At 37.7% G+C, this 20,347-nt stretch overlaps 2 protein-coding genes across 8 annotated transcripts in view; both read right to left on the bottom strand.

The window, feature by feature from the left end:
- The window catches only part of LOC102219462, a 38,365-nt gene extending 36,705 nt beyond the window's left edge, over positions 1-1,660 (bottom strand). For 3 of the 6 annotated variants that reach the window (XR_002753521.1, XR_002753524.1, XR_002753523.1), the window contains exons 1-2: positions 1,544-1,660; positions 1,381-1,447 (exon numbers count right to left, since the gene is read on the bottom strand). The gene's annotated coding sequence lies outside the window, so the exon portion shown is untranslated. The remainder of the gene's footprint in view (positions 1-1,380; positions 1,448-1,543) is intronic. The other 3 variants (XM_023342891.1, XM_023342892.1, XR_002753522.1) reach the window with 2 other exon arrangements.
- Positions 1,661-7,156: 5,496 nt separating this feature from the next.
- rexo2 (RNA exonuclease 2) lies at positions 7,157-18,545 on the bottom strand. 2 transcript variants are annotated; one of them, XM_005811752.3, is made up of 7 exons: positions 18,153-18,545; positions 12,858-12,941; positions 12,699-12,776; positions 12,425-12,536; positions 11,872-11,980; positions 9,382-9,435; positions 7,157-8,174 (listed from the first exon to the last, which is right to left on the bottom strand). In XM_005811752.3, the coding sequence occupies exons 1-7, from the start codon at positions 18,528-18,530 to the stop codon at positions 8,051-8,053; spliced, it is 939 nt and encodes a 312-aa protein (XP_005811809.3). In that variant the 5' UTR covers positions 18,531-18,545; the 3' UTR covers positions 7,157-8,050. The 2 variants fall into 2 exon arrangements, with proteins under 2 accessions (XP_005811809.3, XP_023198488.1); XM_023342720.1 differs by lacking the exon at positions 12,858-12,941.
- Between the last annotated feature and the right edge of the window lie 1,802 nt (positions 18,546-20,347).

Genomic DNA, 20,347 nt, shown 5'->3' with positions numbered 1-20,347 from the left:
TCACAAGGACGACCTAAGGAAGTCATGCCAATTTTGTATCTTTTATTTCAGCGCATCAGAGGCACAATTGGTGGCAAGTTGTAAAAGTGGGATGATTTTATTTTCATATTAAAATTTTCAAAAGTGTATAAGTTAGTATTGAAATCACTAAAGTGGCAGTGTCCAAAACTGCTAGTGTGCAATTTTTACTGATCCATGGTCTTTTAAAGTAGGAACAGACAAATTAAAATCTCCTGAAAATGGAAAATATACAGTGCAAAGCAAATTGTTTATCTTTTATCAGCCATGTTTTGACTTTAAACTCAATAGTAAAAAGGTTCACAAACATTCACACTTATTAGACGCATCCATTTATTACTGAATTGAAAAAAGTAAGTCTTTGTAATTTGGAAAAAAAAAAAAAAAGAATACAAAATATTGTGAATCCCTAAGTACTTTCAACTTGACATTTTGGGCTCCCATGGCAAAACATTTGGACATCACTACTGTAAAGTAAGAGAGGATTTTCTGTGAGGAGTTTGCTTGTTTGCTCTTCCGTTTTAATCTGGGTGGAATTCAGGCTCACACTCAATAACATGCATCTTATTGTATTGGCTACATTTTCAGCCCATCCCTTCTCTCCCAAGTTCATAAAGCAAAAAACTCAAAATAATATACTATGCTCAAATACTCCAAATACCTGGTTCCCTCTCTAGAGTCCAACATTTATTATGACTGGGCAAGATTAATGTCATGAAGAGGACCATAGCCTGATCCCAGGAAGTCCTTCACATTTAACTGTTAATTGTTTTTAGGCATTATATATGACTGGTAGTTGGACACGCATATTTAGAGATGTGTAAACTATTTTATGTGTGTTGGAGATGGACTCAACACATACACAATAAAAGAATTCGGTCTGTTAGGAATGATCTGACGTTAAAACTAATATTGGGAATAATATTTCAATCAGGTCTGCTTATGCGATAGTTCATTGTGAATCATATTTAAATTTTACAGCAGTTGTTATTTCGTAAGAACAAAATAACGTATATTATTTGTTCAAATATTGACACCACTTTTACAATGTTTTATCACATTTTGAGCGATTACTGTCTCATTTCCAATCAAAAACAAATTTCTACTTTGGATGAAATTAGCAATATGAATAATTTTGGACTTAACTGTCTTGTATTTCAACAGAAAAACATGTATGTATATGGAGAAATGTACAATTGCTGTATAAAAAGTGCAAAAAGCTAGCTTCATAATTGTACTCACTTAACCAGCTTTTGAATGGCAGTTTTTGTTTAAAAGCAGTTTGCCAGATTGTTACATGTTGACTTGGCAGTATGTGCCCTCTCCATGTTGCTCCAGATCTATCAGATTATGAAAACTCACCATTTTCTCCAAAGATAGCCATGCTCCAAAGTTACAAATTCAAAGGTGATGCCATCACAATACAGACCTGAGTAGAAATTATAAAAAAATAAATCCGAAAATTATCCAAAAGTATTATTTTTTGTACCTCAGTTGTTGTTCCATTTCCATTTTATAAACTTACCAAAATGATGCTGCATTTCATCTGTCAATAGAGTACTGGTATGCGTGTTAGGCTGCTCATACGTCTGCTCTAAAACTTGTACATTTGGAGGTGTGTCCTTAGTACTGAGAAGGTGCCTGAATGATTGGAACCTGGTGGCTGTTTCTAAACTGAAACGTCATGCTCACCAAGTCTGGATTCTGCTGATAACCGAGGGACATGACTGGCATAAACATACACACACACATACACACACACGCCCGCACGCGATCCCCCTGCCCCCACCCTCCACCCACCCACACACACACATGCACCCACATATATATGTATATATACTCAAATGTGCTATACTGAAATACACTCCTGCACTTATTTATTATTTTATTTGATTTACCTTTGAGAATTGCTATATTTTCATTTTGTTGTGCTTTCTTTCTTGCACAATGACAATAAAAACAATTCTGATTCTTCTAGAAGGCTGAAGGCTGCACTATAAAAATATATATACTTTAGTATATTTCAAATATACAGTACTTACATCTGTGAAAGTAAATTTTAAGCATACTAAGTATTAAGTGTACTACCTATAAATATATACAAGGTATACTAAAAGCATGCTTGTACCAATTTTGACATTATAACTTTAAACACATTTAAACATAATTGTATAAAAATACACTTTTAGAAATATATTAAATAAAAGTATACTTTAGGTCAGGGGTCACCAACACGGTGACCTTGTCAGTCGCCGCAGAGCAAGTTCTAAAAATAGCCATTGTCATTTACTGTCAACGAAATTAATTTAATATTTTTACATTGAATTAATAACATTTGTTTATATTTAGATTTTGTTTTAAAGTAAATTACAAAAAACGTTTAAGATAAATTGCTTTATGCATAAAACTCTTTTCTATGGTTAAAGTTCAGAACTATGCACGGACGCCTGCAGGATATTATCGGAGGGCAGCAGCGCCTGCAGTTGTACGGCTGCACCCACTCTGCCTACCTTAAGCTTTTCCTTGAAGTAAAAAAAGAAAAGAATAGTTTCTGAAATTTTTATTATCGAACCCTCTTTACAATTAATAAAATTGTGGAGAGAAAAAAAGATCTTATGTGTCAAAACATCTTGCACGTAGCGCACGTCTGAGTCTGTGGGGGGAGGGGAAGGACACGCAAAAGCTTAAATCTTATTGGTCAGTTTACTTTTGTTTAGTTGGCCGCTTGGCGCCTTTTCTGTAAGCTAAAAATGAATGACAGGAGTTTGAACCTTCCGTAGTTCTAAGAGTGGTTTGGATGCCGGTTGAGCTTTACCGTGTGCAGTTCTGGCAGGTCGCCTGTTTATGAGCTTCTTTGATGTTTCCCGAACTGGAGAGCTGATGGGTCTCCCATTAGCTGACATCTGACGCTCTTCCTGAGCGTCGTGCTAAGACTGTGGTTTAAACAATTTAATCTAGTCGAAACGTTCCCCAAAATAGTAAAAATTAAACAATCATTGTTGCTTCACCTTCTCCTCCTTTGGATGTCTGACGCCACCTGAACCTGGGAATCAACATCCTCCTCTTTCCGTGGATCTCACGGGTCGGCTTCGCTTCCATGTCTTTAATATTTAGCATCGTTTGTGTTTATAAAAAAAACGGGGAAAAAAAAGGCTGCGCTGTTTTAGTGGTTTAGGTTTGTGCGGCTTTTGTGAGACCCGCACATGATGATCGTTGGAGAGCTGCAGGTGCACCAATCCAGACTCGCAGTGACTTGTGGGCAATTTAGAATCACACAGAAAAGTTCCAAAAGGGAATCAAACTTAAAACTCTGAACTAAGAACTTCTGATCACATAATAGCAATTAACCATAGCTGCCATGGTAAATTATTACTGATAACTATTGTCAGTAGTCCCTAACATTAATATGATCAGGCAACATGCAATCATATATACATACATGTATTATTGCTATAAAGCCTAAGCCAAAAACATTTGCAAATCTAAAGGTTTCAGGACAGCGGCCCTCCAGGACTGGAGTTTGACACCTGTGGTCTATATTGTCTGTAACAGAGTTGACATATCATACCGCAACACATGCGTTTTTTTCTGCAAAAAAAAGTATAAAATTATGTACTGTAGCTGTTTGGCAATTACTGATTTGTTAAAGTTTAATGCAATAAGTACCTAAAACACTTTTTAAGAATTTTTTTTTTGTCATTTCTTGAAGTGCCAAATGTATCTCCAATTTTAGAATCACCCATTTGTCCAATTGTAGCATTTCTTTTTTTTTTTTTTGCTTTGTATGACCCCACCCTTATTTCTTGTGTCCAGGCTGAGAGGTGAAGGTGGTGGAGGAATTCCAGGGTGACTGGTGTTGGGGTTTCTTCACGATTGAGTGTATGTCCACAAGTGCTTGAGGTGATTTATTTGGATTTATTTATTTTTTTGTTGTTGTTAATGAACCAGTTCCTCACACTTCAACTGCCCTCCCCCTGCTGGTAGGCCTCAGTGCTGCTCACTTTCCTTTCTCTTCCCATTGTAGTTTATTCTTTAAATTTTTAAGGTCTCTTAAAAACAAAACATGGAACAATAAAATGTAACTTTTTGTGGAACCACGTCTTGTTCTCATTGGTTCTCAAACCTAAGAGTCTTACTGGTGCTGTACCTACTTCCTTGGGTACAATTACCAAGGTGGAGTTGTTGAAATCTTTTGGTTACCCTGCTCTGAGAGGTACATTTAAGGGTCAGAGAATCAAACTATTTCATACCCTTATGTTGCCACATTTTGACATAGATGCATATATATGTAGCCTATAATCTGTCTGTATAATACAATACCTGTCATGGTTTGACTTTTCTGTGTGTTTATTTTTGAGTTTCTTTGTCTCTTGAGTCTCCGTGTTGTCCTGTCACCCCTGGATTATTCCCAGGTGTGTCTCATTCCCTGATTACCTCTTGTGCATTTAGTGTCACCTGTGTCCCTGCGTCTTTGTCGGGTCCTCGTCGTGTTCGTCTAGTCCTCCTGTCGTCACCAGTTATGCGCTCCTTCGTGCTGCTTGGACTTTTGGATTTGTATTTTCTGGATTATTCTCATCATTAAATCATTATCAGTCATCCTACCTGGGTCTCAGCGTCTGCCTCACCACCGCAACTCATGACAGTAGGACCCGACCAGAAGTAACTACGGTGAGGACGCGTATTAAGAGTAAAACCAACATGGACCTACAGTAGCTCATTGGAATGATTTATTATTTAATGTTAGAGACTTTGTAGAGATTGTTGCAAAGCCATATTTCGCCCCCAGATGCCTCGGGGTAGCCATCAGGCTACTCCTGGTACTGGAAGGATGGTCAGACCAACTCCAGTTCCTGGGGTTGGTGAGGCTACAGCAGAAGGCAGAGTGGGAACGCCAGGCAGCTCTAGCCTTAATGGCTGGCGACCCTCTGCCTCCAGAGCTGGACTTCCGCTCCACCAGCCCACCTCCAGCGTCTCCGGGACCAGCATCTCCTCTCGCTCCAGAGACAGCTGCTGCTCCTGCAGCTCCCGCGTCTCCGGAGCCGGTGCTTCCTGCAGCTCCTGCAGCTCCCGCGTCCCCGGAGCCCACAGTAGCCACCGCTGCAGCCTCCATTCCTGCCGCTGTTCCAGTCTCAGTCCCTGTGACTATGGGCTTCCAGGTGGCCAGGCTGGCACCTGGCCGGTGGCATGGCCGACCCCAGTTAGAGGGTCTTTGCTTCCTAGTGCTTCTTTCCAGTCCCCGCCTCCTAATGCTTCCAGTGACTCCCCGTCTCCCCGTAGTGGTTCCAGTGCCCTCTTCGAGTTTCCACCCCCTAGTGGTCCCCGTGTTCCTTTTGTCGCCCCCTAGTGGTCCCTGTGTTCCTTCGTCGTCCCCTGGTGGCCCTTCATAGGTGTGTCTCATTCCTTGATTACCTCTTGTGTATTTAGTGTCACCTGTGTCTCTGTGTCTTTGTCGGGTCCTCGTCATGTTCGTCCAGTTACCTGTGGTCTAGTTTGAGAGCTTTTGCATCCGCTCTTTTGTGCTGTCTGGACTTTGTGCTTTGGATTCTCTGGATTACTTTTTCATTATTAAGTTCATCATCATTCATCCTACCTGGGTCTCAGCGTCTGCCTCCACTCACCGCACTTCATGACAATAACATCTCCTAAGAACATTACAGTCTTAGACAGGGCAGGTTCTAGGGCAGTACATGAAGGGGCAGGCAAAAATGTGAAGGGAGCGTCATCATATGTACGCATTATGCTTTATGATATTTATGTTGACTAGTGTTTTCTTCATGAGAAGGCCTAATGGGATTGGGGTAAATTGTGTCCAACACAGTCATTTATTGAACGTTCAGAGACTACAGAGGCTGCAAATAGAAAGTAAAGTAGGAAAACCGATTAAGAACTGAAAACCTCTCCATTTCTTCTTTTGATGTGTCTGCTTTAAGCTACACACAGATCCTTTGCCATAATAACAGAATGACAATAGGTTCCACACCACTACCTGACAGCAGAGATTACGTTCAAGTATCAGGATTCAACACCAAAAACATGCAAACATTTCCCACACAAAGAACAAAACCTTCAATCCTTTACAGTTTTATGTTTTCAGGCATGATGGTTATTTTGTGATCACTAGGTGATAGCCTGAACACAGCTGTGGCACCTGCTCTAATGATGATCTGTCAAAGTTGAGTGTGTGGGTCGCCGTTTTATAACTGAACCAAAACTGAACAGAACATCTACATGTTAAGGTTCTCACAGTCAAGCTAGATTAACTAATCGGCTACTTTGTTTCCTTCCCTATTTTTTTATATTAAAATCTTACTGATTATTGAAATGTGATAATCACAGACCTTGTTTTCTCATGGTCATAGTTAGCAAAACACAGCGTTCCTTTTTCTTTTATATATGAAGCGTGTAATTAAGATTAGACAATTTGACCTCTAAAACCAGTGGTAGTCATAGATGGTGAGCAGGGTTTTTTTGCCCTCTAGCAGTGAGCTGAGGAGCGGGCTCTTGCTCACGTGACGTCGCATTTCAAGGCTACTTGTCGGCTCATTTGTATACTGAATGTTGATTGGGTGTTTACTAGTGGTAGAGGGGTATGAGCTCTACGCTGACTGAAGACAGACTACTATCAGAGACCCACAGGAAATCCCCAATTCTCCAGAACTCTATCAGGTATACTTCTGCTGAAAACGTCAACAAAGATAAAACATGTTTCTGGTTAATACACCAGAATAGCTCAAAAAGTTAGAGAAATTTCACATTTGTAAGAAATTTCTGAAAAACGTAAACAATTCCATACAACAATAATACATTGATATTCAATTAATTACAATATGTGTGCCTATGAGTTTTATTTGTTGGATAAAATATATCTTCTGAAAATAACCTTTAAACATATTTTGCATTAATTCCACATTTTTTATTTTAAATAGCTTTTTATTGGCCTGATGTAAAACTCTACTTTAAAATTGTTTTCATTACCTGTAAGTCAAAAATCATCATAATTAACAGGAATAAAGGGTTTCAAACAATCTCTGTCTATAATCAACATAATGTTTCACTTAGTGATGTTTCTGAAATAAATGGGCTCTTCAATTATATTCCAATTTTTGTCATTTGCAAATATAAGTAGACAAGGTAATGGTAACTGTTTTTCACCTCAATTTATTGAAACAGAAGTTAATAGCAGTTAGATCTAGCAGCATAACATGTCAGTGTGTCAGTGCTTGTAGGGAACATCTATTCCAGCTTGATGACAACGTCTCATGTTACTGACAAGTGGATTTATTGCCTGCTGATGAATGATACTCCTCTCCCTTGTTAAAGGAGTTAATCTTGCTCATGCAGGAGAACAATAAATGGATTCAAGTTGTTATTCAGATCAAATCATTTCATCACAGGTTACATGGTGCAGCAGAGCGACATCTTGTTTCTGCAAGCATGTGTGGTTCCTCCCGTGCTGAGGCGCCGGTATCAAAAGGGCGCCTGAGCCTGTTGATACGGGCTGAGGCCGTATCAACAGCCTGTTTCTTTCATCAGTGATACCAAAAAGCAAGTTATCAACTTGGTAGGCCGCACCCTGTTTTGCAAATGTGAATACATGTGAGATCTCTTAAAATGATCTGGGGAAGTTTGCATCAGATGAAAATCCCAATTAACAAGCAAACTGCACAAAAATGTCAGGCAAAGGCTGTTTCAATATATCAGAAAGCTTTTGCCTACCAGTCTGACTTAGCTTGTAATATACCACTTGTAAAGCTTGAATGTTCTCTATAGAAACAATGATACAGAATGCCTGTTTCTTCAAATTAAATAAAAAGTAAAATACTGAGTGATTCTGCCTAAATTATATTTATGTTGAAATAATTTTTTTCTGAAGAAACCTTTCTAGAGTTTTATTCACTCCAACAAAACTTCAGTAGTACTAAGTGTTGCTGATAAAAAAAAAACTAAATTTAAAAAAAAATCCCTTCTTGAGGGAAATGTAACAAGAAAACAAAAGTAAAACTGAAAGTATTTCAACAGTCTCATTCATGAACTAACTCCTTTTATTGCCACTATTTCCTATAATCTTGTGTTTCTTTTCCTCTGATGGTGCTTTGAAAATGCTGGCTCTGTAGTACTGCAGCTCCTTAATACTCTCCTTTATGTCATCTAAGGCTCTGGAAAAACAGAAAATGGGAGAGTGTAAGAGAGTTTTAAAGTGACCATTGTTTGGTAAAGTATAACTGTTACTTATACAGCTGAGAAAAACAATGATGTGGTTACCTAACTTTCTGCTTAATCTTCATTCATTGTAGTGCATCACATTCCAACCCCATGCCTCATATTTCACCCCTTATAGCACAGGTGTCAAACTCCAGTCCTCGAGGGCCGCTGTCCTGCAGTTCTTAGATGTGCCACAGGTACAAAATGGCTTAATTACCTCCTCTTTGTGTAGATCAGTTCTCCAGAGTCTTGCTAATGACCTAATTATTCTATTCAGGTGTGGTGCAGCAGAGGCACATCTAAAAGTTGCAGGACACTGGCCCTTGAGGACTGGAGTTTGACACCCCTGCCTTATAGTGAAGTCAGTGCGCCACTGACTGCCGTCGCTATTACTGGGCGTTCATTTTATCAGCTTCCTTCCTGTTATGATCTTGTGACAATACTGTCAGCACCTATTGCTGAATAATGTTAAAATTGATCCATAAACAGCAGAATCCATTATTAGTGCCATAAACAGAGTGCTACCGTGTGATGTCAGCATTCTTCTTTTATGCATGTGGGTTGCTTTTTCCCATCGCTAAGATTTTCAGCAGTGAGAGTTTCTTCATTTCCCTCGGCATTTGACATGTAGATGAATACAACTAATACTACACATGCAGTTAAAGAGAAAAAGGTATAAAATACATTAAATATGTCCTTAATCCTCCCGTGACCTTAAGAGACAGGGTCATTTAGGCCCCATAAGTTCTTTATTCTGTTCGCAGTCTGGCAGGATCAAATTGATCCTGTGTGCGCTTTTTTTACAAGGGTTTTTTTGTGTGTGCGTGTGTGTGTATGTGCACGGGGTTTTGGAAACCATGCGATGGTCTGACGGGACAACTCCCAACTTCCCCACTGTCTGACTGTGGTATTTGCTGCACTCCTCCTGAGCATTATGCTAACACCATGGGAGAGACAAAGAATTTATTCTAGCTTTTAACTTAAGTTTTGTTAGTGAGAGTAGCCATAATAATTGCACCTAAATCACCACTCAGAAGACTATTCATCTATTTAATCTAAGCACACAGTAATACCTACTGAACTACAGCTCTATTGCATTTTATGTCACATTGATTTAATGATTGATAAAGTTGTAATTTCATGTATTTTATTTTTATTAACCTGTGGGTTGCGCTCTTATGAGGTGCCATCTTAAATGCTTCTGGGAACCACCGTCTGTAAACATTCAGAGCAGAAACAAATCACAGCATTCATTTTTTGAAATATATCAAAACAAAATAAATAATTCAAACGCAGATATTTTAATACCATAACCAGTTATGTTTTCATTCTTAGTAGTATTAGCAGAAAATATTAACATAACAGAAGTCAATTGAAAAATGTTTAAAAGAAAAACAGAATATAAATTAAGTGTTTTAAACTCAGGATTTTGCCAAAAAATGAGGTTTTTGATCAGCGCTTAAAAGACAAAGCAAAACATCAAAACCCCACCCTGAAAAAAAATAGAAGCTACCAATATTTGTGTTGTGGACATCTCATAACATGAAAACCAGGGTTTCATGATGATTGGTTGGTTTTAATAAACACTTACACAAGTGATAAATTCTGAAGTAGTGGTGCTTTAAGTGCTTCCTCCCCCAGTAAAAGGTAAGCACAGCTACCAAAGTAGATAGTGAGACTGACCAGGTCTCAGCTGCTTTTCTCTTGCACTGTAAAAGTCACTGCAAGTAAAGAGCTCTAAGGGTTCATGTCCAAGTGAACCAAGACCAACCCCTTCCACGCAGATCAGGAAACACATCACTGTTCAAATTAACTTTCTCACCATGCCAAACACATTGTGGTCAGTTAAGATGGACTGAACACTAATGTGGTGTGAAAGCAAACTAAAGCTGCTGAAACCTGAATGACTTCAACTACAGACCACATTTCAGTATGGGCCTTTGAATATGTTTATGTTGTACTTCTTACATTTTAACTGTTTTTTTTATACTGCAAATTCAAGTGTTGACACCTGCTGGCCTCAGGTTTGCAACCAGCTTGTGACTGAGAAACCAGTAACCTCCTCCCAGATGATGACATGAACTTGTTAGTTCCTCTGTCCATTGTAGTAGCTGATATGTTGTGAAAATCCGGTAGAAATGATGCACTAATCGAGTCATGTTTACATAGAAACAACGCGCCGCGAGGCTTTGTTTGTGAGACTTGCGGTCATGTGGGTTGGTTGTGGGCGGAGCTTGGTAAGGTCCATAGGCCTGTCACCATAACAAATTTTGCTGAGCAATTAATTGTCTCAAAAATTATTGCGATAAAAGATAATATTGTTTGAAGACCTTTTTACACTGATTTAATGGAAATGACATAATAATGCATGTGATTTCCTGCCAAAGATAGATACACTTTATTTTCAAAAGAATATTTAACACTGGAGCTGATAAACAAAATAAACAAAACAACCAAAAACAAAAATAAAATGGATTCTCAGTCTCCATTAATAAAAAATGTACTTGAATAAAACCTAAACAACATAAAGCCAAAGTGGAAATAAATACTGCATTCAACCCAAAGAGTGCAGATTATGAAGTCTGTATATTATGTTGCCCTTCAGTAATAATTAGATCTAAATAGAGAAGATGGGCACATCGACTACGTGATGCAATAGTTCACACTACATGATTTTTTGCCCCGATTTTCCCCTTACGACAATCTTAGAGTGTTAGGCGTTCTAAGATTGTTGCTTACGATTTCGTAGCGCTCATCCTGTAGTGTGTGGTGTGTTACGGTAGATGTTGTGGCCGCTCCGATCTAAATCGGGTTTTGGACTGGGAGCTTAACACAGCCTGTTGAATGTGACAGGTAGCCAATCAGAAAGCTCAGATTCTCCTCCAGCTTTCTAAGGGGAAATTACAGAGGGGAATCCTAAACAGCTGACACGGCGCAATCCGAAGTCCAGCGGACATTGGAGATGATATGTGGAAACAACATTAATGTTTATTCAACATGCAAAGAATATAGAAATGACAAGAGGAGGAGTTGGAGCGAAATTGCTACCGCAGTTGATAAACCCGTAACTTTTCAGCTGTTCTTCGTTAACGTGACGTAAATAGGTTATAATGATTTTCATTCAGTCAGGACTTTACGCTGACACTAGCCACATGCATTGCAGGTAGATTGTAGTAAAGCATTGATTGATGCCTGGTTTTAAAATTAGTTCACTGAACTTGTAGTCATTATTTTGTGCCCATTGTTGGACACCACACGGCAGGACCGAACCCGATGGAACCGTTATACCTAGGATTTCTGTCGGCTAATGTGTGGTCTGTCAGGTTTTGAAAATGGGCCGACAATCGGCCGACAGCTCTAAGATCGTGTCGTCTGCGCTGGGCTTTACACTAAGGAAATGAGGAAGGGAGGGTCAGTGGAGAGCACCGGAGTTGAGCCTTTTTTAATTCAGTGTCATCAACAGAAAGAGAAAAAGGCCGGAAGAGACCATAAAGCCGATAATTGAAATGAGGCTGATAGTTTTAATTTATCATACGATTAATTGATTTATTGTTTATCGCGACAGGCCTAGGAGGAAATGCAACTTTTGATGTGTGTGAACAAGACTGAGTTCTGGAAGCTTCACAACTCATTGGATGATCAAATCCTTACCTGCAGAGCTCTTTGATGGTGCTGACATCAATGATTCTGTAGTGAAGATGGTACATGAATTGTGGCATGTACTTGTCCAGGAACCTTTTGTCTGCATGCACAGAGTTGCCTGGAGAAGAAATAATAAAACATGAATATTAAGGCCTTGATGCAACAACATGATAGCAAGACAAATTCTCCCTTTCATGAGGGTAAAGGGTAACACACAACAAGAGGACATTTAGCTGTGAGCTAAAGTGGTGATCTGTTTTTTAAAAGAGTTATTATTAGATGTACCCATTATTAATTTGGTCACTGGTCAGACAATTTGTGTTAAACACATTTACCATACTGAGTATGATGCTGAAATAGTTCAGTAGAATCATACTCTGTGTAGTTCTCATGCATTCTGACAAATACAGTCAGAGCTGCAAAGTTGTTCCACACCACAACACAGCACACTTGTGTATGAGTCACTTAACACGAGTGTGTTTCTATAGCTTTTCTAGACAACCTACTGTAATATTTACATGAATCTATGAATAGTTACAGTTAAAGAAAAAGTTAAACTTACCGGCAAGGGGGCATTGTCCAGGTGGAGTGTGCTGCCTGACAAAGGACAGAAATTCATACTCTGCTTGTTCCAGGGTCATTTTACTGTTTTGGACAGCCTGGATCAGCCCTGACTGATACAAACAGATAAAGTAGTAGAACAAAGCAGCAAGTATGACACCATTCATAGAAATGCCTGAATGAATGGATGGATGAACGGATGGACTAGTTCATTAGAAAAAACACAAACCAAATGCTAACAGACACAGTTTGTGGCAGTTTTCATGGGTGTCTACCTTTCCATGATGCTCTTTACACCAGTCTGACATTCCATCCAGAAGCTCGTCTGGTTGGTTGATGATCATGGATGGTCCCTAGCAAGCAACAACAAATGAGCTTCATTTCCAAGACAAACGGAAGTCATCACACACTGAAGCACTTATTGTTTGTATTACCTCTGCTATAATGTTCAGATCAGAGTCTGTGATGATGCAGGCCATTTCAATGATTTGGTCCTTCTCAACATCTAAACCTGTCATCTTTAAAGAATAAAAATAGAACACAATAACAAGAAAAACTCAAATGTGTCATAATTTAGTCTCCGACTTTATTAAAGTTTTTAACAGAACAAATATCTTTTGAGCAGAAGTTAATGAGGGATTTTCCATGGCTTATATTAATATATAACCCATGCATGTTTGAAAGCGTCCTTTTCTGAAATGCTCTGTTTTACTTGAGATGTAACAGAACATAAACCTTCCAAAAAGCTTGCTTCTATCTCCCCAGGCTACACAACATTTTCCAGAAGTATTGGGGATCATCAAAGTGTGATGGGGCTTTATGTTCTCTTTGCTCAGTAGTTGTTATGGTCTTTCAACTCTACCATGGATCCCATCTTTGCCAACATTTTTATTGCTGAATCATAAACTCTGACCTAAAACTGGTCAGGTGAGGCCTGTAGAGCTTTAGGTCTGGTCCCAATACTTGCACTACACTCTACCCCTCTCTGTGAAGTGTGCACTCAGTCAAAGTGAACATAAGTGTTCAGGTATGCAGGTTACAAGCATGCAATAATTTGAGAATTGGGACAGTACACCTCTGTGTCCCAACTTGGACTTTCAAAATGGTGGAAGCGGTCACCATTTTGGCACTTGTGCTGCTAAAACGTATACCTACAACAACAACAAGAAACTATTTTTTTAATGTACAGTATAGGTATTTTTGCTTTCGAAAGTCATTGCAGGAGATATTTGGCTATTCAAATGTGTTTTGTTATGACTTGTTGAATACGGAGCAAAATTTGATACTATTCAGTAGAATATAGTACAGTAGAGTGAAACAAAAATGATTTCAATACTTTTGTTGATTATATTTTTGTTTCAAACACAAAATCAATTGTTTAAAAACTGATTTTTCAACAAACAGCTTGCACAGTGAACAGTGCCATATTTCCGACGGCAACTTTTTATTGTATGATGATTTTGTCAAAAAAAATTGCCTTTAATAGAGACTTAAAGGAAATTCCTCCAGCTATGATTGAGCTAATTAATGGTATGATTACACATTCGGCTGTTACTCCAAAAGAACTCTGATTATAAATGGCGGTGAATCTATAAACAAAACATTTTATAATAAATTCATAAGGAACACACTGATGTCAATTTTCTCCCCATATTCCTTGAGAAGAAAACGTTTGATTAAAAAATAGATCTCTTAAGAAAATGAATCCACTTTTTCCTACTTCCACAAAAAATAAAGAAATTCATTTCAAAATTATGTAAGTTGAACTTGTAATGACTTTCTGCAAGAGAAATTTAATATAAATACCAATTCTTGTGCGCTATGTGACTCAGATATCAAGACAGTAGAACCAATTTTTTCAATTGCAACTTCAATAATGTTTTTGGAAAGATTTTCAAAATTGAATATTGTTTAAGAGATCTATTCCTCTTTCACGTTTTGATATAATAAAAGTTGGTCTAACAGGGGATGAAGAGTCAAATTATGACATTAACGATTTAATCCTCTGGCTAAGATTTTATTCATAAATGCCACTTTCTACTTTCTCTTCGTTTTTAATTTTTTTAAAAGCGAAATATATTTAAGGACGTTTTATTTAAGGAAGTGCATAAAAGCCCAATATTCATTTGGCTTTTTAATATTTAGCTTAATTGAACATTTGAAATTCCTCTTGCACTTGTAACATTTTCTGCCTCACTTTCCTCATGTTGTTAGTTTGTGTGACTCATTTTTTTATTTATTCTTTTTTCTGCTCAGCTTATGTCATACTTTTCTGTTACTGGTGTGTGCCTTGTCATATTATTTTCTTAAAATTTTCAATATACCAAAAGTAACCATTCCCACATTTCCACCTTTAAATTGAAAACGTCACATGCAGTGATGAATTGTGGTGAAATACTTTACCGAAGTCTTAATGGACACGTGTAAACAGGACGCAAAGTGGGCGGGGTTAAAGACCCATAGACCGCTCAGGTAACTACCCAGTGGTGCCCAAACACGGTCAGCTCTCAAGAACAGGTGTTCTGTTTATCTGTGCTACCCATAAATCCGTCCTACCTTGTGGTAATGCGCATGCCCACATCGATGCTACATCACATACTCCTTACTCAGCAATTTTTTTAGACATACGTCCTACCTGTTGAAGTTTCGTTGCATGCGTTTCATTTAATCGCAGATCACAGTAAGTTTTATTTGTTTTATGCCTAGCTTTCATGAAACTGCTTTATTACTTCATGTTTTTAGTTTACATGACAGCAGCTTATAAATGGCTTTAGTTTACCGTCTGCAATGTCGTTACTACTGTAAACAAGTCATTGTTTGGCGGTTAATCAGGACACAATATGTTGTTTTGTGGGCTATTTTGTCCCTATACTTTAAAATATTTTAGTTTAATTACACTCGGGTTTTGGGTTTTTTTTTTACTAAACCTTGCTAAATAGATGTTGGTAAAGATACTATGTGACATTGAAGCTGTGTAATAGCGGTGTAATATTAGTGTATATTAAGCCTATCCCATCATTTCAGGAGCACAGTGACCTGCGCAGTTCGGTGACACATTGTGGCTGCGCTGCATCTGATAACAGACATACAACGTATTAATGCGCAAAAAAGAGTTGCGGTGATCTGGATTTGTCTGCGTTTAATTTAAATCCAATATTCAGATGAAGGAAGTGATCTTGTGGTTTCGTCATGTATATAAATTGTTCCAATGCTAAGCTAAGCATAACTCCTAAGCTTCCACTTCAATCCTGTCACTCAAATAATGTTATCCAATATATTTAACTTCACCACAACGCGCTATAGTTTTCAGCTTGTAAACATGACAGTAGCAGTTTTGGACGCGTAGCACTGACAGACAGACTTAGCCATCTATCCGTGCTACAGTAAGAAAATCTGACAAGGTAGCACTGATAGTCAGAACACCGGTCATGTCCGAAATTCTGTTCCCGTGTCGGGAGCGCGCACTGCAGCCAGAGAGGCGGATCTGACCATTTTCACGGCGCTTCTGATCAATTTCTCAGTAAAACAACTCATATGATCATGTCAAGGTTGCAACATTCAGTTTAATCAGCAGCTGTTGTTTCAAAAAGAAGCAATAACAAAATTGTAAAATAAATAAACCAGGTATTTTACGCTGTTTTGTGTTATTATTCTAAATGCCAAGACAATCGGTCTCTTTTCAACTTTTGTCACTTAAGCCTGACAAATAAAAGTAAGTAGCCAAACACAGTTTTCCAACACGTAGTGTGTATTTATAATTTTTCATTGCTGATATAAGACGTTGGAAACTGGCTGATAGCAGGGCACAAAAATGAAAACTTTGTGAAAAGATGAGAGTGTAGACTTTCTGGTAAATCCCGTTCTAATATAAAATATGACAGATTACTGGATTAAGGAAATTTGTAGTATACTATATGCTATCACACATAACAATTTTTGAGAATTTGGAAACAGTTGCTGTTTATTTCCCAAAGTTATGGGGGGAGGAGAGAAGAGAATGGATATTTCAGCTGCCTGAAATAATCTGTTTCCGCTTCATAAAATGGGAACAAATTAATTTACCAACAAGTCTTTAACTGTGTTTATTCCTCTCTTCATCAACAACAAATCCTGTGGATTTGGTGACATTTCATCATTATTATTTATTATTATCTTTTCATTCCTGCTACTCCCTCTAGTGGCGTGAGGGTGGTAACACAACTAATGTAATTGGATTACAAAGTTTTTATTATTTATTAATTTTCTTAAGGATGTAGAGCTAATTAAATGACCTAAACAAGACCTCAAGGTGGTTCCAGTTTCTCTCAATGGCCAATTTGTTGAAATTGTGACAAATTGTAAATACCTTGGGTCATTCCTGGACAGTCAGCTCAACTTTGCTGAAAACACTGACTATATTTCTAAGAACTGTTCTCAGAGACTATATATCTATATTTTAAGAAGACCTAGTGATCTTGGGGTTACCCAACTAGAGGTTGTGTACAAGACAATGTTGAGTGTTTTAACTTTTCATCTTCTCGGCAGGTTTGGTCACATGAGCTGCAGAATGACAGACAAACTTTTAAGAATACTTTCAATGGCAACTAAAATAGCAGGAAAATAGCAGTGAAACCCAAAACAACTCTGTCTCAACTGTTTGCTGAAAGAACATTTCAGCAGATAGCATCCATCCTCTTTATTAATCAGTTTGAATCTCTGAGCTCCAGTTTCCCTTGGGTACCTAAGAACATTGATTAGAAGTCATTTATTGACAGTGCAATAATCATGTTTAACCAAACTGAATGATAACATTTAACTATGGCATCCAAAGGTTTTTACTCGATGCATAAATTGTTGATATTGTGGTTCTATGAATGTGTTTTATTTTATCATTTTAGAGAATTTCCATCTTGATAGACTAAATAGTTTCATCTTATTTGTTCTTATATGTAAGACTCTACCAACTAAAATATCTCAGAATAATATACGTGGCACCATACAAGCAAAAACGTGAATTTTTGCTTGTATCTGTTTAACAACACTGTAAACATAATTCATTTGTTCCTTATTGACTTTTGCTCAATTAAGTTTCTTATGTATACGTTGTAACTGGAATTTTTATCATAGTTGGTCATGTTGCTTTTAATGTCGCCTTATTTTTTTTATTTCTCCTATAATTGATGGAGATATATAGATATTATTTATAATATATAAAGGTCTTGTGTCATTTAATTAGCTCTACATCCTTAAGAAAATGAAAAAATATTTTGTTTTATAAGATAATTTATCTTGTACGGTGCCAGTAATGCCGGAATTAATAGCAAATAAATATTTAGTAATATAATTATATTAGTTGTGTTACCACCCCCACGCCACTAGAGGCAATAGTAGACCCGAAAAGATGCAACGAAAGAGCAGATTCAGAAGTACAAACTCTGAGCTGCGCTGAAGTAAATAAAGGAGAGAAGTTCAAATACATACTGAGAGTGAAACTCCTTCCTAAAGATGAAGATCACAGATTTAAAAAGAAAATAAAAACGGAAGACCGCGGATAACAGGAAATAGCGACCCTTTCTGTTTGCTGCAGCGAGGTGCACAAGTACGAAATACAAGTTTGTATTTTCTATAGAATCTACTGAAATCCACCTCCATATTTGAGCTTTTAAGTCTACATGTCATTTTATGTGAGCCTTTTAACATAAGCAGTTTCTAAAGCCTGACCACATAAATGCCATGAGCAACAGACTTGCCTCCAGGTCCACCCACACCATCCTGTGCGACATTGACTTGGAACACATCCTGTCCAACTGAACAGCTGAAACGCAGCCAAGTGATGAAAACCGGCTGAGAGCTTCTGGATAAACAAAGGCCTTTAGGACAGCTCCAGCGCGCTGCTGCGATCCTTTACTGCGGTGTGAACAACAGTGTCTGGAAAAGAACGAAGACAAAAACGGTTTCTTCCCGCATCCCAGTTTGAACCTAGCTAAAGTCCACGCGATGTTCTGTGACAGAGTGGTCATGCTAGAAAGTTCTTCTTCTTTCCGGTTAAGACAGACGGAAAGCGCACCGCTGGAGTACTGCTGCCACCCTCTGTCCCGACAGAGGGTGGCAGCAGAGGCATTCTTCATAGAGGCTGTCTATTTCTGCAATCAAGTTTGAATATTACCTCTGATTTTTCTTAAGCTCTCCGCTGATTTCATATAATATGTCGTGTACGTTGAATCAGAAAAGTTTAGGAGCTAAAGCTTTGACTATTTTCCTTATATGAGGGTACAAACTTGAAAACAAAGTTTGTACCCTACTTTTAATATAAAATACCTGCTTAGTACAAACTACCAAGTCAGCCCAGTAGTTGGCAGTAGAGCATCTGCTGGATACAGTGGTGGAATAACTATAACTATAAATTCATAATTCATCATGTCACTGTTATTCTATGTAAGCAAACACATGTACTATCAAGGTACCAGCTAAAACTTTTAGCCTGTTCAGTAAAACGTTATGACCAGTGGTGTTCTATTTCATGTGTGTCAGCATGACCATTGGTATGTTTTGATTCTCATCTTAACAGCACCTTATGAATCATCTTTTTAAAAAAGATTACGCAATTAGGCCCTCGTGGAAAAAAGAGGAGAAACGTTTTAGCTTCTCTAATCCAACCTCAAGGAACGTTTGAAATTCCAGCTTCAAACATTTCAAAAACTTGTCTCTTTGAATGTATAAATCCTGCCAGAAGTGCAATTGTTTTATTTTTGTGACTTTACATACTGTATATTTGTATATGTTGTAACGGAGGTTGTTTGTATGATGTCATTTTTGACCAAGACTGTTGCAAAAGAAATCTTCTAATGGGATAAAGCTGGTTAAAATAAGCTTATTATTATTACCAATTGCTGCACTAAGATCAAATAACATTATAGTGGGTGATTAATTTCCTGCATCAGAAGCCTTTAAAAGATGATCAGAAACTTTCCAATGATCTATCTCGGTGGCATGCTGATTTTGAAAGCCACACTGAAAGAGCACAAAATATGTAACTTACATTGTAATATGTTTTGACTTTTACAACTTTTTCTAAGAATCTAAAGAAATTGTGGTTCTGAAGCGGCCTGAAAATTATTAGCAAAGCTGCAATCAAGGTTGGGCTTCTTTAGTAAAAGAGTTACCAGAAAATAGGCTGGAATCTTAGTGAGTTCTTAATCACTGACAACAATAAAGAAATAATGAGGGTGAGACTCACAAGAGTCACAAGGAGACAAATGACGACGACTAAGGTTTCATTTCGCCAAGTTCTTTAGATCATTAAATATTTCTGAAAAACAAGTAAACAACACCTGGCACTGAAGAGCATCTATATAATTACACCAAAAGGTAAATTGTATTGCCTTTCAGAAAGAACCTTAAGGAGTTATTTGATTAATAATTAGCTTGTACTGAGGGAATTGACATTCGGTTATGGTCTTTCAATCAGTTACAGAGAGTAATCTGGAAAAAAAAACAAAAAAACAACGGAGTTGTGTAATAAATGCAAGTCTCAAGAATTGGTTTTGAAGTCTGGAGCTATCTTACTGTTATACTGTTGTATTTCTGGCCAGTCTGTCCTTCTTTACTCATGTCCAGTTGGTGGCGGTATATTTAGGTAAAAGTTGATTAAGTCAACCGCAATATGTTACTGAGAGAAACAGAAGGGAAGAAATAATAATGATCAGATTAAGAGTAGGTCATACCTATTTAAATGACATTTTATATTTAATAGGGAGGAAAATAATGATAAATGTGAAGATTGTGGAGAGAAAGGAAATGTAGAACACGTATTGATGAACTGTAAAACATATGAACCTGATAGGGAGAGTCTGAGAAGAATGGTTGGAAGGACAGGTCAAGAATGGAGTCTTACAGGAATATTGGGAAATGAAGGAAACATAATGGATATTTACAGATTAAGGAA

Source organism: Xiphophorus maculatus, chromosome 11 (assembly GCF_002775205.1).
Source record: "Xiphophorus maculatus strain JP 163 A chromosome 11, X_maculatus-5.0-male, whole genome shotgun sequence".
NCBI lineage: Eukaryota > Metazoa > Chordata > Actinopteri > Cyprinodontiformes > Poeciliidae > Xiphophorus > Xiphophorus maculatus.
Note: the sequence above shows the minus strand (reverse complement) of the source record. Positions and strands in the feature narration are given on the sequence as shown.

Excerpts from the sequence above, each read along its gene's own strand:
- rexo2 (XM_005811752.3), bottom strand. The coding sequence starts at position 18,530 with ATGAAGAATGCCTCTGCTGCCACCCTCTGTCGGGACAGAGGGTGGCAG. Across the intron at positions 12,942-18,152 it reads TGGTGTGGGTGGACCTGGAG|ATGACAGGTTTAGATGTTGA; the intron begins GCAAGTCTGTTG and ends TATTCTTTAAAG. Across the intron at positions 11,981-12,424 it reads TGGACAATGCCCCCTTGCCG|GCAACTCTGTGCATGCAGAC; the intron begins GTAAGTTTAACT and ends TTTCTTCTCCAG.